The 25,843-nt window shown below is 44.0% G+C and overlaps 1 protein-coding gene across 1 annotated transcript in view; it reads right to left on the bottom strand.

Annotated features, from left to right (window-relative positions):
- Window positions 1-25,843, bottom strand: part of GLI2 (GLI family zinc finger 2) — a 231,520-nt gene that overhangs the window by 63,426 nt on the left and 142,251 nt on the right. The window contains exons 5-6 of the mRNA XM_085645973.1: window positions 3,403-3,604; window positions 1,779-1,986 (exon numbers count right to left, since the gene is read on the bottom strand). Coding sequence (XP_085502099.1) covers window positions 1,779-1,986; window positions 3,403-3,604 — 410 coding nt within the window. The remainder of the gene's footprint in view (window positions 1-1,778; window positions 1,987-3,402; window positions 3,605-25,843) is intronic.

Raw genomic sequence — 25,843 nt, forward strand, 5'->3', positions numbered from 1 at the left:
CTGGGGCAGCCTGGACTTAGTGACTCGGGGGGCCGCTGGAGTGACTGGGGCTAGGGCTGGACTCTGGACTGGGCAGGAGGCTGAGCTGGAGCGAGGTGGGCCTGGGCCTGGGCCCGGGCGGCTGGGCCTGGGCCTGCTGCTGATGAGGATGATGACGAGTGCAGTGGTCAGACTCGGAGTCGGACTCGTGTCGGACAGGACTCGTCGTCGTTAGTTAACTCGTCTGGATTCTCCAGTCCTCCGAGTCCTCACACGTCTTCTGACACTGCCTGGGCCTAGCCTGCGGCCCTGCGCACGCCGCCCGCTACTGTCTGCAAGTCTGACAGTCACTCTGCACAGTCAGTACTGTTGGATCGGTGAGTGATCGGTGTCGGTGACGGTGACTGGGTCTGGGTCAGAGAGTCTGAGGCAGTCTACTCTCCACGTCGAGGGCGAGGCAGGCGAGTTCAGCTCAGCTCAGTCAGTCAAGTTGGTGGTATTAGTAACTCAAGCTCTGCCTCCTGCACAAACTCAAGTCGACTCAAGTTATTAATCGCCGGAATGGATTCGCCGCCGCCGAAAAGACTTTGCTCACAGCCCCCGCATTATATGGAACCTCGGGGGCTGACCTAAAATTAATTCCCAGGGCCGTCATTGGTAGCGTTTTCGCGCGCTACAACATGACGGCCCTGGAGACCCCCACATTGGCTAATTATTTGCCACAGACACCACGAGGGGTATGGTAAAAGTTAGGTGGTGGCAGGGGGGGAGCTCTACTCCGTGTGTGACGTCACGTCCGTAGTGTGTGTGCACTGTGCTGCTATGCAGAACACACAACACTCAGACAGACACTTAAATTGGTGGTGTGTGGCACGTGACGTGACGCAGGCGCGCGCAGCCTCAGGCTCAGGCCCGGCAACAGGCAGCACCAGCAACAATGTAACAATTGTAGTCATTAGTCAACTTCTACTTAGCCAATGGCAATGGCACCTGCAACATTGACCAATAACTGTTGTGTTGCCTGGGCCCTGGCTTGGTTCGTTGTCAAGTTCTTCTGAGTTGCTATGTTACCTGCTCACGTCTGCCTCGGCTCGGCCTAGGGGGGGTGGGGTCGTCGGTTTCACTGGGCTTGGCCGCTTGGCTAATGCTGACTGCTGGCCTGGCTGGGCGGGGCTGACTTTGATTGACCGCGCTGCGCGGCGCGCAGTTTAGGCAAGGGCCGGCAGAGGGGAGGGGAGGCATGCAATGAATGATGCTGCAAGCCTGCAACGCGCAGGTGCGAATGATTGTGCGTGCTTATTGCTTAATAGCGGTGTTACTGTTACTGCTTACATTGCTTGTGCGCGATCGATCATCTCACATGCTGCATAGCGTTGGGCGCCCGCCCCAGGCCAGTATTTCACGCACAACGTCACAAATCCAGCCCAAAAAGTAGCCCCCCGCCAGGCATGGGTTTTTCCCGCACAACTGGGGAAAAAGTAGCCCAATTGTGCGGGAAATAGCCCAATCTGGCAACCTTGCTGTCAGAACGGTAGCGTTAAGGCTGAACCAGTCACATGCCACGCGGGCTTCATCAGAACGAGCCGGGCGAGCCTAACCCATGGTTGACTAAACTCCAGATTTAAACCGAGAAAGCGCAACATTTCCATTAAAGTAATGTAAACCTTATTTGTCCTCCTTGTGGGCCACGCAGCTAGGCGACCTTGAGAACACAAGAGACGTCACTTCAGCAAGCGCCGCTTGGCGCGCGCTTTTAACTGGCCGAGGCGCAGCCACCCCCCTCCTGGCTCATACCATACCTGATTAGCTTCCGGCTGACTGCTGTTGCTAAGGGGCGCAGGGGCGGGATTGCTCGCGATGACTGCCATGTGCTGGCGGGATGGGAACGTAGGCGACGGCTGCAGGAGCGGAGGCGTGTGCCCAAAAGCCGCGCTCAGGCTGCGCTGTTGGTTCAGGAGGTGCTGATACGCCACAGGGTTGAGAGGGTGAGGGAAGCTGAAAGCAGGGCTGAAAGAAAGAGACATATACGCATTTCACAACTGATAAGCAAAACAATGTTGGTGCCAGAAATACTTTTTTTCTACGCTTAGTTAAGGAAAGGAATCAAATTCGTGATAAGAAAATAAAATGACTAAATATGAACAGAATTAAAGTGATTCTCGGTAAAGCGGGCTAACGTCCTGTATAGCATCACTCTGCAAAAATGCATCCCGGACGTGTGAGAAGGAAACATAACTGAGTGTTATCATGCTTGTTCTTTGTGTCACCTGGAGGTCACAAATGAATATTCGGTGCGTCTCCCCCGCCTTTCATCTTTCTGAGGTCAATGACTTTAGCGCTATTTATTCACTCGCAGCACTACAAAGGACTCTAATGGAAAGGGCAACCCAAATAAGTTATTATTTACTCAAATGAACAAGCTGAAAATTAAGCAGTGGTACGGTCTGTAAATGATACCACAAAGTAACCCTGAGGTGAGCAAGGCCACATATCTTTACAATGAGAGCTAGGGAAGGCACTGTTAACAAAGGTACTAAATGTCCTCTGTCCCTATCTTGACCCTGAACAAGAACAGGCCTGCCCGGTCCTCAGCCCTTCTGGGAGGGATAGTCCGTTGGTCCAAATCTTGGAACATGGTTGCTGTCGGGGAGCACTCTGAAACTTGTGGTTGAAGGTTTTTTGCACTCATAAAAAAAGATCTTGGGAACACAAAACTGAAAAAACACTGAAATTCACCAGTTAAGCTATGCAACAGACAATGCGCACCATAAGTCACACCCAGCCATGCCTACTGCATCCATTTGCTGATGGCATATGGCAGAAGCAAAGGGTATGAGGTATGATTTAAGTGATTTAGGTGCTTTAATAGGTTTGTGTCCGCTGAACACCATCACTAACCTTTAACTGTGGTTGATTCAGGGAAAAAAAGTAATTGCTCAGCAGCCAGTTCTGGCGCTAAGGTAAAATCCCATCACTCGCAGTTGCATGTATGTTTCTGCACAACAAGGGAGCCTGAGAGTGGTCAGGGACATTGGGTACATGTTGTAATACAAAACAATGTCCCCAAGGCATGAATGCAACAATGCTACCAACCAAATGGTCACTTATTCCAAACAATAACCAAGAAAATGTTTCTTTATAAAAGCATTGTATAACGGTGCAGTGGGCATGAGTAAAAAGCGTGCCTGGAGCTCTCACATCGGTGATACACACGTGTCAGGAGTCAAGAATACTTAATAAGTCTTTATGAAACAAGAATAGCATTGTCCGTCCTCGGCTAATCAACAATGTAGAAGAGTAATAAGAAGGGTGTTGTAGTTATGTTTTATTAAAAGTCTGAATGTTCCAAGTAGCACAGGTATGGTTTGGTAGCCCCGCCTCTTCCAATACGACACAAGATGGCTCCCGTGTAGGTGGCATTACCTGATTGCCCCGGCGGATAAATGTCCGTAGGAGCCACTGGCGGCAGAGCTGCTCCTTGAGTTGTTGATGTACGCTACCAGAGAGTTAGGGGAGGTGCGGATCATTGTCTGCAGGTCTAAGCTGGCATCCGAAAGTGGAGAGATGGACAGGGCCCGCTTTCGACTCAGCCGTGGTGTGAGCCTCGGACTGGAATACCGGGACACTGCAAGAAAAGACCATGTTCTCGTTAAATACAACATAGAAGAAGAATGGGGACACATATAGATTAGTTTGCAAGGTGAACAATGATTTGTCTGAGACAGGATCAATAATACGCATGTTTCTGACAAATTTCCATTAGAGTTGAAGCCTGTTTCCTGTCCAGTCACGCGGGTTGTATATGATCTTGTGCAGGCATGACAGATCAATGATGTAATGTTCACCGTTGACACCTGTAGCGCTCTGCAGGTCATAACACAATGTCCTGTGGGAAAAACACATCTCTGCCTTCCCAATCTTTAGATGTTGAAAAACTTGGGGGCATATTAACAAGCCAGGCGATAACATTATCGCCGCTTTAGCGGCAGAAAACTGTCGCTAAAACGGCGATAATGGGCTTGATAATATGCTCTATGGAATTCCAATTGAAGCTCAGGTTAGATGTCCTTCACATTTAACATGGGCTTCAATTGGAATTCCATAGAGCATATTATCAAGCCCATTATCGCCGTTTTAGCGGCAGTTTTCTGCCGCTAAAGCGGCGATAATTGTATCGCCTGGCTTGTTAATATGCCCCTGAGTTCCATTACATAGGGTAAAAGCAACTTCTGTTACATGCAGAGCTTAGAAATGCCAGGAGCGTTTCATGGAGCACTATATAGAAAGCAAGTAACTAATAATATTGCCCTCTAATTGTGCATGTAGCATTTTTTGTCATGCATTCACTTTGAAAGGACTGCAGGACAGTCTAGGGCGAGTGACCATGAAGGGATCCGAATGTGAAGGGGGTGAAATTTCAATGACTATCGTTCAGTCAGGATTGTTAAACAGTCAATCATGCACAAGGGCAGTCAGTGAGGTGCATCTCAACCAGCCAATCAGCTCAATCATAGAGTGATTCGGTGCAACGGCAGTGAGCACGTGCACCTCAACCATCCAATCAGCTCATTCTAGCCGGCGAATGAACCAGCATGGGAGGGGCGTGCTTGATTACCTCAATGATAATTGATAAAGGTAATGGAAAACCCCTGAATAATGAATTTTTGTTAATATCCGGTCTCTATAAACAAAAGAACAATTCTACATGAAAACTCACACAGAAAAGATTTTCACTTCCGACTGCTTTCTATGCATTGTGATGTGAAATGTTTGTTGCCAAACACTTGCATTTGGTAAGCTAGTGAGACATTTCAGTCTACGGTGCGGACATTGCTTTTCATGCTTCCGGAGTCAATATGAGTATGACTAAGTGGGGTTATCGTATCAGTTTATTTTGAGCCTTAAAACAATTCGAGTGTTCTATTCACGTCTTTTGTGGTCTTCACTTTTGCCTGCTCGGTGAACTTTAAAAAACTATTTTACAAACATAGTTTTTACCTAAAATTAATAAGAAAGTACTTTTGAGAGTCAATATACGCCAACCACAAATGGCTGGTTTCAACAGAGGTTTACAAACACTTTCTACATCAAAAGACCTCAAAGATGAAAGCATGGGCTTGTTTTCTGTAAGGGGATCCCCACCTGTCCAGGTTGGGGGAAGGGGGGAGCCTGTCCCTGGCGGACCCCCACTGGCCCTGGCTGAAAGGAAGGAGCGAGACGCAATTTTCCAACCTGATGAATCGCCCTTTGGAGCGGGGGTAAAGTCGTGGGAATGTGCAGATCACAGGAGATAAAAGGGTGGGGGCGGGGGTCCCACCGTGGGGGCAGATCTCATTTCTGGAGAAGGATCTGACCGAGGCGCTCTGTTTCCTATAAGGAGCCTCTAGTGACGTCACATTGCTGCAAATATTCTTTCAATCATAGGTTTGACTTCAAAGTGCCAACAGCGTTACCTAAAGCTACTGGAAATGTGACCTACCAACGCAGGTGATGTGCACCTCAAACAGCTCAATCATACAGTGATTGTTTAGTGGGTTTAGCGCCTGTTGCAGAGGTCGGTTTAAAAAACAAAAGACATATGTTTGGATTCTAACACGAACGGCTAAACCATTGGTGTTTCCAAACAGACGAAAGGGCAATAGTAGTGGTTAATAATGGTATTTAAAATTGCCTAGAAACTACCGGATTATGAAATGTGTTATATGCCACATTACCATGTATACGGTGAAATTCTCTCTGCATTATTTTACCTTGAGTTAAATGGTTGTCTCTCGTTAAAGCAAATCATTCCACGCTGGTTATAAACGGCAGAAACAATGCAATCACTCCAGCTACCAAAGAACCAATTCCAGTTTTAGGGCGGAGTAAAAAACATTTCAATACATTTATGACCCTCATCCGCGAAGTTGAAGAAATTGAGAGAAACTTTGCCTCTGGAAATCTAGGCTTATTTACACTACTTCGTTGATGCATTTTTCCCATCCGCAGCGCATTGAAAATGCACCAGAAATTAGAGTGAGGTACGAAATTGATGTAGTTTCCAAATAAGATAATTGTGTCAAATTTTGGGAAAATTACATGAAATGCAAAACTGACATTTAGCCCTACATTTTAGCGCAAAATGCGTCCTTACATCCATTTTGAATCATAGCAACAAAAACAAAAGAGCTCCACACATTTGCATTTTGTCCTTTTGGGTTGGTCAATGATTTTTACCTGAACAGATTTGAAATTAAACACCTTATCGTAGTGGCGTCATTTATTTCATTTCGACCAAAAAGTGCACAGCAAGGAGCCGGAAACACCGTAAAATTACGCCGGCGTAACGATAATTATTTCCACCCGTCCTAATTTAGCAGCAACTGCCGTCCAGGCCCCAGTAATAATTGATTTCTAGGGAGCATTATGTCTGGTCTCACTTGGAGGCTGATGGGAAAGGCCTCCCCTAATGTTAGTTGAAAAGGAGGTGACCGCGGTTAAAACAGCCCAGGGCGATAAATAGAAACTATTTGAAGTTCTGGCTCTCTAAATATGAGCAGTTTCTCACCCCATCCCTGCCCAATACCCTTCGACTGTCTTCTGAAAAGAGTCTGGGTTCAACGAAGGGTAGCATGAGTGTGTGGCGCTGAGCTGCCAGTTCTCCAAAAATAAGATGGCACAAATTACTTATGCATAAGGTCACACATGGTATCTGGCTTGGACGGCGCTGCTCTTACGACCAGAGATGAGCCCCGCCTATAATGTGGTGAACCTGGGTTCCGTGCATCGAACGGGCTGTTTTCTGGCCAATGGATGCTCCTACCACGAAGCACATCATATTGTACGAGTATAAATCCTCGACAGGGGTGAGGGGCTAGGTCTGGTACTTTGGCACTGTTTTTATTTTTTCGCTTACTCCTTTGTTCTTTTTTTTATTTTTCTCTCTCTTGCTCTATGTCAAAGTCTGATGAGGAAACAAAATAAGTGCTGGTCCCCAAAAATGAGTGCCGGTGGGACCGGCCTGCAACCACAGGTTCAAATTCAGCATTGCATGCCCTTTTAAAGCACTGGCTTTAGCCGCCATTTTGAAGCACGCTTCGGTGGTTGATTCAATGTTTTCTACCCCATTCTTGGCACTGTGGGGAACCCAGTCACTTGCAAGGAAGCACGAGCACAGAGAGGTGAGCCCCGCACAAACACATTAAGACCCTTTTGCTGTATTTTGTTTTTCGGTCCTGAAGTGAACCATTATTTTTCGGCTAACGTCGCTGCGGCTGGTTTTTGTCACTCTCCTTATCAGGGCCTATATTGATGAATAGTGCTTAGCAGACCAGGCTAATTTTGCGATACGAATCTGCGTCCCACGATTCCAGCTAATTAGTTTAAGGACATTGATTAAAGGTGCTGGGGCTTTCAGGGAAAACACTGGAGTCCCGTGACTGATCTGTCGGATCAGCGATAAGATGTGCTTTCCATGGCCCAAACTTTCAAAAATACACATCAATTACCATTCCACAGACACACGACTGTTAACACAATTCCATGCATTTTTTGAGTATTTGTTGAGTTTGAACCTGGTGTCAGGGGTCAAAGGATGTCTGTACATAGTTAGAATGATATCTAGAGGAGTGAGGAGAGTGTAGGACACAATGATATTTTAATAGGATGCACAGCGTGTCATGGATATATTATTGGTCCAAAAAGCATGTGTATTTGTATGTTTGTGGAACTTAAGAGTCACACGTTTAATAGAGTTCAAGTTCAGTATCTACAATTCCTGACTCCAGTGCAAGTGTGGCTATTCACAGGGTGTCTGAAGAGCAAATGTTATGCCGAGTGGTTAGTGGGAGGCGGAGGGGGCTAAATGAAGGAGGGAAGAGGACAATGCTAAGGTTAGATTCTGGTTTCTCGGACCTTGCCTGGCTGGCTCTCTGGATTGCCTGCTCAGTGGTCAGTGATTATGTGGCGTTAGGTTGTACCTTGTTCCTCTGCTACTTTGGTTATAAGGGGTAGAAAGATTTACAGAAGATGCAATTGGCTGTTAAATTGTTGTGGGCTTGCAGGGGAGCCAGTGTTGGTAAGTAAGGATCGGTGTGATGTAAAATCTTCCACTTAGTTGAATGGGGGTGTGTGGTGAGTCTTCAGGGGGTTCAAGGCAGAGTGTCTCATGTCAGTCAATAGGGCGCTCTGTCCATCAGGGAAATGCAAGAGCTTGCAAGGTGGAGAATACATTTGTGGGAGGGCTGCAGGGTCGTATCTTCTATAGAAGGATCAATTGGTGCCTAAGGACGAGAGTAAAGCACTGGTCGCAAAATACTGCTCACAATTTGTGATCAATATTTTTCCTAAAAGTGCGGTATTTTCTGAATCAACCTATATAAAAAAAGTCGGTTCACAAAGTACTGACTCATAGTGGGTCACAATTCGACCTATATCACGAATATTAATGGGGTAGGCTGCCCATTACGACCCACTACAATCCACAGCCACCAAACGAATGGTGGCCTGCTGGGGTCAGCAGACTACCATGTCAGTGATTGCTTCTACGCATTTTTTTTCTCCAAAAAATCAGCCAGTTTACCTTGATGGGAAACAGGCCGCATTTCAAAATATATATATATTAAAAGTTTAACAAACATTTTTTAAGAGTAGGCAGTGGTCCCTTGGACCACTGCATACAAAAAGAAATGTTTTTGTTAACATTCAGAAAGGGGAACGGGTCACTTGGTGAGTCCCGTGATTGGTCCGTCTGATAAGTTGTGCTTTCCATGGCCGAAATATTCAAAAATACATCTCAATTGCCAATACCTTCCCATTTGCAAATGGGTTACAACTACCATTCTTTAGTCAGTAATATTTTCAATTTCTTGTGACTGGATGTCAGTCGCAAAACGTTTATAAATGCCATTCAAGTTTGGTATCTTGAACAGATGCCCTAAACTTGTCCTTCAAATACCAATTTGGTATGTAGACGCAAACCAAAATTGCAATTTGGTAACATGTTACTAAATCTCAGTTTGTGCTTGCTACATACCAAAAAAGTGTTTTTGCTGTCGCAAACAGATTAATTTTGCAAATAGGACCCATTGTGAACGCATAACCCGTACTACATCAGACACTAAGTGTAAGCTTTTATCAATTATGATGGTTAATGAATACCATTCAGAACGCTCTTATTAATACCCTTGCACCGGAAACCCCTTTCTGACTGCAACAGTGAAGCATCAACCTGCTTTCATGTTTGGAACTGTATCTTCATCAAGAGTTTTACAAAGTTTTAGACATTTTAAAACACTCACAGGACCTTTCTTTCCCTGGAAATTCCTTTCAGCCCTTTGCAGCTGTGGAATGGTGCAAGCATGTCCCTATTTGACAGCAATGAGAGCCCCATGTGTGTGGTTTTCTTCCCCATTTTAGGAGTGTTTAAAAGCTAGTAAGCAGCTTCTAGCCCCAAAGAAAAGTTTAGGTCAGACCCACCCCTGGAATATTTTCGGGTTAGTGGCTGAAGTGGCCAGGATCCATTAGGCACAGCATACCCAATTGTTTTTAATTTTACACTAACAGTGCCCATTACTTCTTGTTGCCTTGCCCCAAATTCCCTGACCCGACCCCCATTCCACTCCTCATAGTTCCTATACTTTTTATGCACTTCAATCGCTAATTCGGGTAACATTACATGAACCTCCTTCAGTAGCTTGAAGGCTTCCTTAGGATTTAAACAGTAGAAAGTTTAATCATACACAGATCAAAAGGTTTAAAAAGTCATCACCGCCAAGTGAGCAGATTTACCCCGCTGTTGATAATCCTGAGAGGAGAAAATATTTTGTGCAGTTCAACCACCGCTAGCATCTTACACAGCCTGGTGAAGTATTCGAAACTTTGTTTACATGCTGAGTACGACCCTGAAACTAGACAAGTGGCCGAAACAGTAGAGCTAGTTTCCATCTGTCTCATGTGATTAGGAGAAACATTCAAATGTCCTCATGAAGAGGAGGTTGGGTTTATTGCGGTAATAACTTGAATTAGGAATTGTGTTTTTGCAACTGATCATTGTGATATTAATGCTAGTTAGCATTAACCAAGGAATAACACCTGGAAGCAGGGTTTCTGCATTTTTTCAGCATTTTAAAGTACACATCTAGCACCAGCTTTCTACAGTTAAGGATATCAGTCACTCATGTCCCATACCCTGAGGTGGTATGTCGCTTTTTCCCATGTAGTGAGGTGACGCATATAGTTTTTTGTGGAAAAATACCACTTTAGACTGATCGGGAAAAAAATGAGTTAAATGTATGGAAATGCAATCACCACCAATTTAGCGCCTATTATCCACTCACGACCTACTCTAAAGTTACATATTTATGTATTTTGTTAAGTACGGGCAGACTCGGATGATACAACAAACCTGGTGCATCCAGACACTCAGAGACAGTTACTAGTTGAGTATGTCATCCATGTGCAATGCGTTATTTTATCGTACATTCAATGTAGGCAGAATTAGTGGTGGATTGTAAGTAATGCACTATTTCTTTATGTGACTGTCATAAGCAGACACACACTGACAAAGGAGAACTATAATAACTTCCGATAATGTAAAATGTTGCCTTTCAGTGCTTCCTGTCATGTGAATCAGTCTGTTACTGTCAATTTCTTTGCGGTGAAATTTAGCAGTTGGAATAACAAACACTGGAAATTTTGTTTATTCACATATATATCCCTCTGGCGATGCATTTAAAAAATACTTCTAAAGAAAATATGTGGATTGCTCGATACAAATCAGATTTTCAGATAACTCACAAACTGCTGGTTAGTGTGTGTGATGCACATCAGGGTAAGGTTATGGTCTCCTTTTTGATAGTCAGAACCTGCAACCAGTTACGTTCCACTCACACCGCTCCAAACGTGTACCAGGGCACTTTAAGAAGAGTAATTTACTTGCCTGTAACATATTCTCTGCCGTTTATCTTTTATTGATACAGACACCTGCGTATTTCACCACTAGGTGGCGGAAGAGGCAAACGTGATTCCAAGATAGAGTCCCACGCAGCCGAAGCTGCTACTACTACCATATTTGGGCAGACCACCTCATCCTCGTTGCTAGCTATAAAATGTCAGCTGTTGCTCCATGACAAGAGTTGTGCACTACTTTTCAAACGGGTTGTGTGTCTGTGCTAAAAACGTTGCAGCAGCCACGGCATTCGAAGCACCGGGTGAGACAAAATATGCTCGCACCTAAAGGGCTTCTCATGAGCTAGTACAAAACCGAGAACAAGATAAAGAAGCTATGGCGGCGGCACAAGAAGTGGCGCTGCCACTCGGTGACTCGAGAGCTCTCCCTGGAGCCCGTGCCTCTGGAGAGGCGCAGTCAGTTACATCATTCTCACCTGAATACTCACTGACTCAGCTTCCAGTATTGTATTGCATTGTAATTGCATTTATATAGCGCTTAGTACCCCTGACGAGGCGCCGAAACGCTTTTTCGGAGAGTAGCACGCTACTCCGGGACCCATAGAGGATTAGTGTTGAATTAGTATCGTGAAATAGATGTGTGGTGCTGCACTACTTAAAAGGAAATTGTGTAACCTGTCTCAAAACACATTCTAGCTTACTCTTCTCATTGTTACCTTTCAATGAAAATGATGTGGTCATCTGCCTTGGCGTCTCTTATTAGCATAATATTAAAGCTTTTGTGTCGCCCTTGGAGGAAGGCTGAAGCAGGGGCAATGTAACTGGGTCTGGCAGCCGCAGCTGGCCGTGACTATCTCTTTAGGTGTGCCTTGTCATACAATGGAATTGTGGTACAAGGCCGAAGAGTGAGCATGAAACTTTAGATAGTGTTGAAGATGACAGTTAAATGAGCAGAATGTGTGGTGGTACTCGCGCGCGCACACACACATTCATCTCTCACTATTTAACATGTAATAGTGTCATGACAGAAGCGGAGCCAAAGTCAAATCTATGAAGCTGTAGCAGGTGCAATATTTGTTAAACTAAGTGGGCCTAGTCTTTGACTAATATAGATTTAGATATGTGACTGTACAAATCTCATCAACATAGAAGCACGAAGATAGGTTCGGATACGCAGAGGTGGAGATGAAGCACAATCTATGACATTCCCGTGCCACGAAGATGGCCAAATCAGATAGGTCCACTGGTCCTCAGGTACTATCAATTTTTAAATATGTAACTATATAATATAATTAAAGTGTGTGTAGAAACAGAGCAACAAGTAAACAGATTATGGATCTAGGTGTAGGTACATAAAGAAAAGCTTACCAGCATCATTACCAAAATTAATGAAAACATTAAGGGAATGACTCACAAAAGCATTTATGAGTACAAGAAGTAGTACTACAGAAGAAGTCTTACATGCCTTTGTGAATTGGTTCCAAAATGCCCAACTCCCTATTCAGATTATTAACAGTTAAGAGGACGCAGTCTTTTCTATTTGTACTAATTGTGTTTAAATATTTTCCTACTTGTCTCATTTACTTCCTATTTCAATTGTTTTGAGGCTAATTTACAAATGCATGTAAGAGTACGTAAAAGACTACTATTGGAGTACTACTTTATGCACTCCAAAATGCTTTTGTAAATAGGTCCCTAAGTGTTTAACTTGAGTCGAGGGAAGTACAGCGCTGCTTAACTGCTTGCATTAAACATATACACACAAACAGTGGCGGCTGCTGGAGTTTTAAAGCAGAGGGGCGTAAGACCAATATATGAAGTTTGGTGAGTAAGCATAGCAAACAAGCTGGGCTTTTCCACTGGGATTTTGGGAGGTTCTCTTCTTGAGAATATATTATACCTTTGTGAGAAATTGTGCATTTTCCAGCACAATGTATAAAAATATCCATTTAGTAGCTGAATTGGATAATTGGATTGTGTTAAAGCAAGAAACCTGTCATCAATCCCAACCTCCCCAGACCAAATTGTGTGATCCTAGGCAAGTGCCTTATTTTACTATGCTTCTTTGTCTTTTATCATCACACTGTGTGATCCTGGGCAATTAATTTACTACACCAAATGTGATGATAAAGGACAAATTGCCTAGGATCACACAATTTGGTCAAGTGGGAAGCCAGGATAAACAGAGCATCTTAAAATACTTCAGGATGGACTCTATGCTGAAACCTAATAGACTGTTCAGTATTGCTCCATCTAGTAACACAACCTAGGCCACATGTAAGATGCACATGATAAATAACATGCCCTTCTGTGGTTATTTACATCGTCATCAGGTTGGTGGGGGGAGAGGCTACCACTTCTAATAAATGGCTCTCAAAGTATACAATCTAATGCAGTAAACTGAAACGCTTCGCATGTTTAACAAATGCAGCATTTCTTCATCATGCTGAAGCGTTTCATTTTAGTGCATTGACTTGTTACGTTAGTAGCAGCTTCAATGCAATAATTTAACGCACTAAACTCAAGTGCCTTGGTATATTGTGGAAATACTGCATTTCTTTAAGATGCAAAAGTGTTCCAGTTTAGTGCATTAAATTATTACGCTGGCAGTGGCATCCGTGTAATAATTTAATGAACTAAACTGAAACAATACAGCATGTTAAAGAAAGAAGGGCTTACCTGTGTGCAGGGTGCACACGAGTGAGGGCCGAGTGCTCGCATCCTGTGCTGGGTCATGCGCAGTGAGGCAGAGATAACTGCACGTGACCCCAAGGGACTGACTGCTCTCTAAGGCAAGCTCATGCACACTTGCAAATTGTGCTTGTTAAACAGTGACTGGCTGCCTGTCCCTGGAGCCCCCGTGCCCTAAGCAAGCAGCCGCTAATGCACACAAACACAAGCACTTCTGAGTAAAATCTTCACAACAGCTCATTAGTGGTGGTCCCACCAGTTTTATCTGTGGCACCCGATGTGCGCGAGGGCGAGCGAGTTAGAATGCTACCACCAGGGGCCGAAGAGGCATGGGGGGGGGATCTTACAGGACTATCAATCCCGCCACAGGCTAACTAGTGGAGTGTTGACTTTGCCACATGGCCATAAACCCAATTAGGCTCATTGCTACAGAACCTCTCTTGTATCCTCCTTTCACCCCTTTCTTTCCTACTTCTTTCTTTCTGTGTTTCTTTGCCTAATTTCCCAGCAAGTCAATGGAGCGGGGATTAGCTAAACATATATTACATATATTTCAAAGTACCTGTAACCACTGCAATACAAACTACGTTTGGCTAACCTCGTAACGGAAATGCTAATGTACTTGTTTCTAAAGTTAATAAAATACTTTGAAAAAAAAAACATTTTCATGTTGCTTCTAACTGGGACTAGGCGCGTCATGTTTTAGGGACTCCACGAGAGTCTTTATTACGTGTTGGAATACCTCATAGTTGCTGATTATTCATATGTGTGTTCCATCGCTAGATCGCGATCCTTTTAACCTTCGACGCATCTTGAAGCGCTAGGTGGGTACTAACGCTGTCTAAACACAGTCCCACACGCTAATTACAGTACAGAGAGTACAAGCCTCTTAATGTCACCGCATGATAAGTAATCCCCTCCCACTACTCTTACTGGCCTGAAGGAAATAACAAATTACACACATTTTGCAAAACAAGCTGGGGAACGAGGCGCCTGCATTTGTTTTTTCTACATTTGCATTCCGGCAGCCATCCGCTTCCTTAACTGGGGGAAAGAGGCCAAAGCTGGCAGCGATATATATCTCTGTTCCTCCCACCCCTCGGGGAGGCCTGTTTATTAATGTGCCACTTTCCTTGATGAATGACTAAATGGAAAGGAAAGCCGTGTACCCATTTCTCCCTGTCTTGGCGGGTAATTTATGCCACCGGTGACGTGGCTCTCACTTATTTGCCGAGTGACAGCGCCCTAAAGTCCAACAGTGGGGCAGCCTCGCTTCTCATTGGCTCATCTTCTACTCCTCGCTTGCGTGCGTTCGTGCGTCGTGCGTTCCTGTCGGCCACCGCCCCAATTCTCCTCTGCGTAGAACTCTTGCATGAAGCTGTCATGACTCATTGGGTTTTAAGGGTTTTTCCGTCACAAATCAAGTAATATGCATTTTATTAAAGCCTGCCTTAATTTAGATTATTCAGGTATGAAACTGGGAGAGGTAGGGGGCGCGGACGAGGACGTGATGGAGTACTTTTCTATATGAAGGCCTTTGATTTTTTAAGATACATTAACGTCTCCAATGTATATATACCTGTTTATACATGATTGTGGGGAATTAACATAAGAATTACCATTAAAAGTGGTAAAGCTCTTTAAAACAGTGAAAACTACATTTGCAAGTGAGCTGTGGATTAAGATTTCAACTTTATGATACCAGCTATGCGCTTTAAACAAAAATTGGTATAATTGTTTAAAGCACTTTACAATTTGTCTAATTTCTAGACACTGTCACGTGTCATGGTATTGAAAACAGGTTTAGATTATTACTCAACGGTTCTCCTTTTATCAATATCGGAATGATGAAAGGTTGAGTAGACCTATTGGAATTCATGTTTGTGGTCTTCAGGTTCCAGACGACTTAGTAATATTTCCATTTATTCACAAAGCACTCTTACCAGCCTTGACAGCTCGGGGTTAAAGACACTTTCAAGATTTTTGTTGCGATTTTTTTTGCGTTGTCACCTACAGTCATTACTGGATAAGCTAAATACAGTAGATCGGAGATAGTTGGTAGTCAACAAAATCTTTCAAATCAATCAAGACATTTTGTTATGTGGTGTTAACACTGTAAAACATTGTTTGATTTTTTTGTACTTTTCTTCCTGAAAATAATATGTGATATGATACTGGAGAGGCTGTGGTTTAGTACAGGGCGGAAATAATTAGGACACCTGCGTTCAAATCCCATCGATGGCACACACAAAAATGGTGTGATTCTGGGGAAATCATTTTTTCGCCCTATGAATCAAACTTAATATGTGCACCTGTGTAAATAAGCCTATTGCCATGCCAAAAAAACAGTAGTATATGTGCTGTTTCAATTACATATCCCCACTAGCGCGCCCAAGCACATATGGGTTGCTGTAATGTGAGCTCAACCAGACCGCATTCGCACTATACTATTCTTTGCGCAGCACTTTACGTTGAGATGTTCCTGCTGTAATAAAATTCTTTGTGAAGTGTCCCTTTGCTACTTGGACCTAGGGAGGTGCTATAACACACGTAAAACAAATGAAAATGTCCTTGGATCTTGTGCTGTCTTCCTTCTTCCCCAGTGAAAATACACCTGTGTAGCACGAGATGAGGACCAACCAGGTTCTCTTAGAGAAGGCCGAAGGAAAGGCAAACAATTAGGGAAATAAACATTTTAATTTTCCACAAGAGTCATAACACAGTAAACTCTTCTCATTGGGCAGTGGGCACGAATATAAACCTGTATTGCGAAGGTGGTGAGCTCCAGGACAGCATTCTAGTCTAGAATTCTGTTGCTCAGACCCGGGCATTGACAAGAGTTCTCCAGGGCGCCTTGGACAGTGCTTACTCAGTAAAAGTGCAGGGGTCTAAAGTTGTTTAACCTCTTCAGTGCCCATGACGAGATAGTCTCATCATGGAGCACGGTCGCGCTGTGCCCATGACGAGACTATCTCGTCATGAACCCCACCCACTAATGTAACGCCCGGCACAGGAGGGGGAAAGGGCGTGGCACAGAAGGGGTTAAGGAACCTGCTGCTGGTACTGATGCATGCCAGGGCCGCCTAATACAAAGGCTGCTTCAACTTAATTCCATCTCATCCCTCTTTCTTCCTCCACACTGGATTTCCCAGTTCTTTATTGTACTCTGTGTTCTTCAGAGCTTAATTTGTGCCGATGGTTTCCCGTGCTCAGCACTGGCACTTAATTGTCAACACCGGTGTTGTGACAGTCTGCCACAAGGTAGCGCTGTCTGGCTACTTTAGAGTTGACCACAAAACAGTCCATTATTAATTCAATATACACTAGAAAAGACTATTACCTGCCACCCAAGCCATTCTTGTAGCTTTAGGGGCCTGGAATAGTCCGAATTGTCACACTTGTAGGAGTGTGATGGTTAGTAGTTGTAATGTTACTGTCATTGACAGCATGACGGGGCAATGTGTAGTGCAAGTTGCAGTGGCCTCCTGACGAGAACCCTGGCACTTATTTATTTTACAAATTAAGCACTGGTGTGCCTATTGTTTTCTACGTCTGTCTTTCTTCTGTGTCTTCTTTTCTCTTTCTTGCTCTGGGTAACAGTCAGAAGATGAACAATAAGACCTGTGCCCAGCACCTGCCAGTACCTGCACAAATTAAGCTCTGGGTCGGGAAGAGAAACTGAAAAGGAAGAAGCATTGTTGGCCATGATGCAGAACCATGTTAACACAATTTACCTCTCTGTTAGTTCCCGAGTCTGCAACTCCTGTAATGGAACACCTGATTTTTGTAGCTGAGCTTCTTTGATTCACAGCAGGGATTTGACGGACTGTCTTCACTTAAAATCTCTGAGATCTTGGCCCTGCAGAGGTCTTTGCAATAAAGGTTCAAATTGTTGCTTCAGTGGCCACTTTCTCCTTTCTTGGTGTAGTCTTCACAGCAGCGCTTGTGTTCCAACACTAGGGGCGCTGTGATAAGGGGCTGCCTTCTTTGATGCTAGTTCTGCAGGGATTACACCAAACATGGACGACACTTCCCGGGTGTACATTTGTAGAGACTTTGTGAGAACCCTATACACTGGTAATGTGTCTATTCTCGTTATGATATTATCACTCTTTGAAGCAACAAACCAAGGTTAGCTGCAGATGCTTATAGAACCTGGAAGAAGTTTGGGAAATCACTATAGTGTGGGACTAGCCCCTTCTTCACGAAAACACCTTAATATCTTGCTTTGAGGGAGCATTTTCCAAATCGTAATGCTTCCAGTGTAGTCCATCCAGGGAATGTGTGACAGTATTCTGCAAGCCAGAATAATGCTGTGCCTTCACAGCGCCATCATTAGAACAAATGCGTCTTTAGTACGCATTCGTTCAGCCCCCAAGTCGTTGTAACAACTTGCCTTAGGGGGGGGGGGGGGGCGCTGGATTTTGGAATAGGTTAATTAACTATTCCAACTCCAGTATGCGCAACAGTAGGGAAGGTGTTGGACTTTAAATCCACGATTCCACCAATGCGCCCCCTAAGGCAAGTCGTTATAACGACTTACGTGCTGAACGAATGCGTGTTAAAGACGCGTTTGTTCTTTTGCCGGCACTGTAAAGGCACAGCGGGATTCTGGCTTCGGTCTGAAGAACGTTACTCCATCCAGGTAACAAGATGGCTGAATGAGTTAATACTTGCCTCCGACACCGACTGTGATCTAAAGATCGCAAGTTAGAATCCTGGCAAGTTCAACTCGGTATTCCAGCCTTCTAAGCTCAGTAAACTGTGTATTATTAAATTGCGTAATAGTAACATATATAATTTACACTCCTTTGAAATGTCAGCAGTGTGGTGTAAAGCACCAGACAAAAACTAGATATTACTGCCATATTATATCTACATGTGCATGGATGCGGCAGACGTTAATCACCCAAAGACTTTCCCTTGAGCGTCACATACAAGTGAGACGTGCCAATAAATATTGCAACTTCCACCCAGAATGAATTTTAAACTAGTTTGCTATTCTTAACCAGCTGGCCAAGGTAGTTAAGCTGCCCTGAGTAGTGCTCTCGAAAGGGCAACTCTTCCCAAGGTAATGACCTGCGGGTCTGAGCGATCCTTGAGGTAAGGTAGTGGCTGCTTGAAGTGCTATTAAAATGGGGGTATGCTACTGCTTGTCCCAAGGATGTGTAACCTAAGGGTTCTCTTTGATTGAAGCCTAAAAATGCAACCACAAGTTGTGGTGGTTGTCCAGATTAGTGTGCTTCTGTGGCATTGTCAGTGAAGACATTGCCCATGCTTGAATGGAAATGGAATGAATTACAGAAGGGGCCCTGTATAGAAAGCTGCCTCTTGAGACAAAGAAAAGGCTTCAAGCACAGTCCTCTCAATCTGCGTGATGTCCACTAACGTCCAGAGATGTACATCCCAACTCAAGATGCTTCAGTGACCTACAGTGCTGTATGGATTTACAGCCACCATCAAATCTGCAGGGGCACCTCTTTCCTTCAAACTCTTGAACTCTTTCGCACTGGCTGCCTACTGCACCCCAAGCTTTCAGCAGTTCTGAAGGAGGAGTTCTTTTGCTTGTGTTCTCTTAATCTCCCTTATGTCAAGCTATGTTCTGTAGACATCTGTTGCGCTTTCATGCAGCCCGCAAGCCACTTAAAAGACTGATTTAATCTCCTTGCCCGTAGCTTTCACAATTCTGAACTCCAGTTGTGTACTAATATTGTAATCAGATCAGATTAACATACACAGAAAAACACACACACATACTCAAACGTACATGAACAGACACACGCATTTGCATGTTTGCACACACATGCAATAAAACAGAGGTAAGAAGGAAGGATCAGAGGCCAGGCTACCCTTTCCTCTGAAGTGCTCGAGTTTGCACATTCACCATGTCCTGGATTTATTATAAAGATACCTGTATTTTTCTCTGGGTTTCTGAATGCATTGCCATACAAGCAAATTGCCAGATTTCGACTCTCAGTCCATAGGATTTTTGGCCTATGATACACCCTCAAGGCGCGAGTTGATTGATTTTGAGACAATCATATTTCTTGATGATACATATAATTTTTTTTACATTAGGTTACCTTTAGGGTTGTCTTCTAGGCTCTATAAACTGCCTATAAGATGTTCTCTGACTCTTGCCTTCATTATTTTATCATCCATCTGCAGCGTGCAATAGGCACAGCCTACAACCCTAGGCTTCAAAAACAATCTTACCAGACAATGCCCCAACACTCCCCACATCACAGATTCTACAAGACCAACAACAGATATACACTACACAAAGGCTAACGACATAAGATTGGAGAACAAACGTGTTTTGTGATCTAGTTGAATAGTTTTAGGTGGGTGAGGTGGTCCCCCTCCTTCAAATGACCCACATTCATATTGTAACTGGAAGATCCCAAAAGGAAAAGGTCCTCGTGTGTGCTTTACACAAGGGCGGACGGGGGGCTTTCTCCAAGGACCTACACACCCTCATACCCACCGCTAACATCCACTACCATCGGTTGCACACTGGTGACAAACGTCAAAGATTCACTAACTCTAAGGTATATGGTCTCTTGCTCAAATAAGTGCCAATGTGGAGAAAGTGCATTGCCATTTGAGGTTAAAACCAACAAAGATCATGGTATGCCGATAACATTGCCCCCTCAATGTGCACTGGGCTTCCTCACAGGAGGATATTACAAAAACCATTGTGAGTCAGAGCCACACAAGTCCACTGACGGAACAGCCCCAAAATGATTTAATGTTCTCAAGCCCTTAGACGCGGAAGATTTTCCAGCTCAAAAGCAGCATAGAAAATCAGTTATTCTTTAACAGGGCAGAACACATCCCGGTAGCGCTTTCTGATGTCAAAACAGAGACATCCCCGGCCCCTTCCTCTGCTTACCTCTGTGTCCAAGACCCTTTGAGGATATGGAAGCTTCTGCGCCTTTGCTTACCCTCTTTATGTGTACATGTCAATCGCGCAGTCACTGAACTCTTCACGGACTACACATGGGTGGATTGTCAGCTTTCAGAGAGTGAGCTAAGTTTGTTCACTTATAATTGCCAGCAAAGGCCACACAGCCGATTGGGACTCGAATCAACATTTATATACATAATTCTGAAAATTCTCCCATTGCTCAATATAGACATGTGGGATAAAGAACCCCTTGCTGCAAATTATAAGGATATTGTCTAGGTTTAACCAGGTTCTACTGTCTGGAGGGCCTCCAGGAGGGAGGGATGTAGAAACGGCCTGTAATGCCCTGACTCACCGCATTAATGAGGCGCTTGACAGGGTAGCCCCTTTGGCCTCTTGTGCCCCTAGGAGACAGAGTAAAACGGCCCCTTGGTTTAGCGAAGAACTGAAGGTCGCTAGATCTGCATGCAAACGTTTGGAACGTAGTTGGAGATTGGACTTTTCTATGGATAGGAAGCTGTCCTATAAATCCGGTTTCAAGAATTATCACTCCCTTATAAAAAAGACACGAGCTGCCTACTATAATGCTAAGATTGAGTCAGCTGAGAACTCCTCTAGGGAACTGTTCCGGATTTTTAAAGAACTGTCAACGCTGGACAGAACGCCACCCCCCAACAGGGACTCAGCTGAGGCCTGTGACAGGATTGCTGAGTTTTTCTCCAAGAAGGTGGAGAAAATGTATTCTTCCTTTCCGGAAGCAGCTCGCAATGGGAAATTTACTTCTACAACTGAGAAAAACTCGACTGTGGTCTCCTGTATTCCTAATTTTAGTTTCCCTTCCATGGCGAACTTTCATGCTCTTGCTCTAAGTATTAAGTCAGGTTCTCCTAAAGATTCGATGAAACCTAAGAAAATGAAGGATGTTATGGTTATGCTGGCACCTTATTTTAGACATCTCATCCAACTCTCGTTTAACACTGGAGTTGTCCCACGGGAATGGAAACAGGCTGTGGTTGTGCCTATCAAAAAGAAACATGGAATGAAGTCCAGTCTGCTGGAAAATCTGCGGCCAATCTCATTATTACCATCTATAGCTAAACTTGCAGAAAAAGTGGCTAATAAGCAATTGATGAGTCATATTAATCGGAACGGTCTGTTGCACCCCACACAGTCTGGCTTCCGGGCTACCTACTCCACTGAGTCGGCTCTGCTTTTCTCCACAGAAACCATCCGCAGTCTGGTCGACGCGGGTCAGTCAGTTGCCCTGATCCTACTAGACCTCAGTGCAGCTTTCGACACTGTAGCTCATACCATCTTGCTGCAGCGTCTTATGGAAGGCGGAGTGACTAACTTGGCTCTGGAATGGCTTAGCTCCTTCCTTCGAGATAGGAGTTTCCAGGTAGCCCAAGGACCGTTCTACTCCAAGAGTGTTAGGCTAGAACAGGGGGTCCCTCAGGGATCCATTCTGAGCCCTACGCTCTTTAATCTTTATCTTGCTCCCATGGCAGAGAGTATTAAAAAGTTTGGTGTTACTATCGTGTCTGATGCAGATGACACACAGCTTGTTGTATCTCTGTCCCAATCCCGTGACGAAGACGCCTCCAACTTCTGACTGTGCCTTCAAGAACTGGCCAGCTGGATGGCTAACAACTGTCTTAAGCTGAACGGTGATAAAACGGAGGTAATGATTGTAGGTAGAAACACCAACCTATGGTCTCCCAAGTGGTGGCCTCAGACCCTTGGTCCTATTCCTACCCCTAGGGAGCAAGTGAAGAATTTGGGTATCTGGTTGGACCCTAAACTGTCGTTTGACCACCAATTCAGGACAGTAGCCGGTAGGTGCTTCGGTATCATGAAGAGCCTCCGGAAAGTCCTGGATGTGCTCCCTGTAGCAGCCAGGAAAACCCTAGTCCACGCACTTGTCACCTCACGCCTAGACTATGGGAATGTCCTCTACCTGGGCGCCAATAAAAAGAGCATGCAATGGCTGCAATACATTCAGAACGCTGCGGCTCGACTGGTCCTAATGCTGCCTAGGAGGACTTCAACAAAACATGCCCTGTCCACTCTACACTGGTTGCCAGTAAAGGAACGAGTCTCCTTTAAGGCCCTTTGCATTTGTCATCGAATTCTCCATGGGAGAGCGCCGTCCTATCTCAGGAACCTGCTGTCTCCCTACTCTCCCCCCAGGACCTTGCGGTCCTCGGGTACAGGGCGCGTCCGTATTCCTGTTACTAAAAAAGCAAGAATGGGGGGCCGCTCCTTCCATTACCTTGTGGCCAAACAGTGGAACGAACTCCCTGTGAAACTGCGACTGGAGCAGTCCGAAAGCGTATTTCGGAAGAACTTGAAGACCTGGCTGTTTAGGATAGAGTAGACTGTCTCTCTCTCTCTGGCCTGAATCACTACTTTGTTCTATAGGATTTGTCCATTTGCACCGCAGCGCGGGGACATACTAGTTAGTATAACCAAGCGCTATATAAACTTCTTTATTATTATTATTATTGCAAGCCGCCGGGTAGTTCTTTGACCATACAGAGGAGCAAGGCCAAATGCCTGATTCCTTTATAACATAATGGAACTTTGATGTGACGTGCAATATCAGTTTAATGTACAGCAGAGACTGTTTTATTCCTCATAAGACGTGCTCGCACCATCACCCTATTTACAAACCACTTGTATTTTTGGTGTCTTGCACTTTTGTGTTCATTTCATACTTAAAGACTAAAACGAGAATCTGTACTGTGAAATCAAACCCACCAAAAAGCAGTTATTAATATTTAGAAAAAGATACTAGAATCAGTTTAACGTAATTCAGATAAAAAAATTGCTGTCGCTCAGATTGTGCAAAAACATGACGTGATTCTATAGTTTCGGTAATGACCTATAACACGGAAAAAAAATATTGTGATAATCTTGTTTCTACTGATCAATTTTTGTTTTCAGAAAAATGCTCCAAAAGAATATAAAGCCAGTTTCCATTTACCTTGTTTAAACTGCAGCTGTAATGATACTCTGTGACCTACTTTTCACTTGAGCTGCTGCTTCTGGCAGCAGGCATTGTGACACGAGAACTCAACTGTAATAACTTACTACAGTTGAGCAGTTATGCCATATCTTTGTTACAGGTGCCTAGAGATCTCACAACTCCACTATGATAGAGAAATCTGTCTCTTATATACTCAGATTTTCAGGCTTTTGTATATTATAAAGGGCTTCAGCGGTTGCCATTTGAGAGTTCCTGTGTTAAAATGATTAAAAAAACATAAGTCAATAGCCAGGCTTAAATAATAATAATGATTTTATGTGTACTAATCCTAGATGGACAATAAGCAGACTAAAGAAGAAACGTACTGTATGTGACAGGAAAATGGGTGCCATCATTTTACTTTACACACTATTTTTTACGTTAGGTAATCTACATGTATAACACTTTACACACTATTTTTTACGTTTCTTGCATGGGGTCTCTAAGAGCAACTGCTATCACATTATTTATTATTTGGCTGGAAGTCAAGAATAAGCCACTTACAATGACATTAGTCATTTAGCTGTCCATTTTCCTATCAAATGAATGCAGGAACTTGCATTTATTTTTGGAATTTTTTTTTTATTTGTGTCTTTTATTTGTGTCTCCTTTTACCATACTCCTGCATTCTCTTCACTTGACTCTGATTCGTTGCTTTTGGTTTCCTCTTCTTGGCATCTTTTATTGGTAGTATATTCCCTGTAATTTATTTGTCTCAGAACCATCTTCTAGATCATTCGTTTTTTGCTTCTCGTTCTTGCATTCTTTTGTCATATTATTTGTATGCTTTCTTTGCATGTGTATTACATTCATTGTTTTATTTTCTTACGCTCCTTTTTTAAGTCTCTTTTTAAGTCTCGCTGAGTCAGCGCATGCGCTGCTCTGCGAGACATTAAGTAGGTGAGTTTTTAAAGTGCTACTGGCTGGCCTAGCGCTTGCGTGCACGCGCGCAGCCATAGTCTTTCACTGGTCATTAGCACCACTCGGCCGCACGTCTTGTGGCTCCTGCCATGTCAGCCACCATCTGTCTCATCCTGTCACGGGTCATTAAGTGCATCGCAATCGCGATGCACTTTCACTGCGCGCGCATACAACTCCTGGTTTCCTTTTGCCGTCACCCGCACCTCACTTCAATGTGGAATTTATGTGTAATTATCTGTTAAATTACACATATTAAGAGACTGACACATAGACGGTACTTTTAACTCGTGGAATTTGTACTTGTGCGTGGAATTGCACTCGAGGGTGTTCTTTGAGTAATTCACACAAGGCATCACTCGCTCAGCTTTGTACCATAGCGCACATTTTGCGTTGTACAAAAAGGCATTATTTACACAAGTGCAGCTGATGTTATCATCGGACCACGAGTGACCCATAGTGAATGCTGTGCTGCGCCATTTTTTTTCTGTTGGGGCAGAGCAGCACTAAAGATGTTCGGCAGCATTACTTAGTGTGACGCTTCTGAAATCTTATCTGGACATTTATAAAGAATGGCAAAAATTGAAGTTTATTTCTGGAAGTAAGTCACTCTCCGCTGCTGCGCCCATGATGTGCTTGGCTGTACAGTTTTTGACATTCGCTGACGGGTTGCCATTGGCTTGCCACTGAGTTATGGGCAGGCTGCAGTTGAAAACAAGCATTGGCAAAGCCAATCCATCTTGCTTTGCCAACAGAGTCCGAGAGACGCAAATGGCTTTGCCAATGCCCTACTGCCCATATTAAAAATATCGAAAACCCTTTTCTCTCCGTGTTCCACATGTTGCATCAGGGAACGTAGCAGCCATTTTAAAGTATAAAACAATGTTTGTATATGTTCTACACGCCAACCATAATCTGTGGCACTAGTTGTGTGTTAATATCCTAGAAAATCTTTGGGCGTAATTGGTTTCTGGCTACACTGAGAAACTGTATTACTTCCCAGGGTCCATGATCGACAAAATATAATTTCCATATTTTCATTCCTAAGTAAAATAATAGGAAGTGTTTCCTGCTTACAATCAGTTCCATAAGATAAGTGCAGGGACAGCCATGGTGCTCCAAACAATCTTTCATTAATGAAGAACACACTCTAGGATGACTAGAAATGGAATATGCATTTTAAAATATTTATATTAAAAATCCGATTGTAGTGCAAGCAATATTAAATGGTAACATCCCAGAAGATAAAAATTAAAAGCAGCTAGCATTGGCATAGCCAATAGGTCTCGCTTTTGGGACCTTATAAGTATTTAGTTTTGCAGCACAATATCCTTGGTGCAACAACATCAGCTGTTGCATGGCTAAACCTTGTACCTTAAAAGTGTTTAGCCATGCAACAGTTGATGTTGTTGCACCAAGGATATTGTGCT

Source organism: Triturus cristatus, chromosome 3_1 (genome assembly GCF_964204655.1).
Source record: "Triturus cristatus chromosome 3_1, aTriCri1.1, whole genome shotgun sequence".
NCBI lineage: Eukaryota > Metazoa > Chordata > Amphibia > Caudata > Salamandridae > Triturus > Triturus cristatus.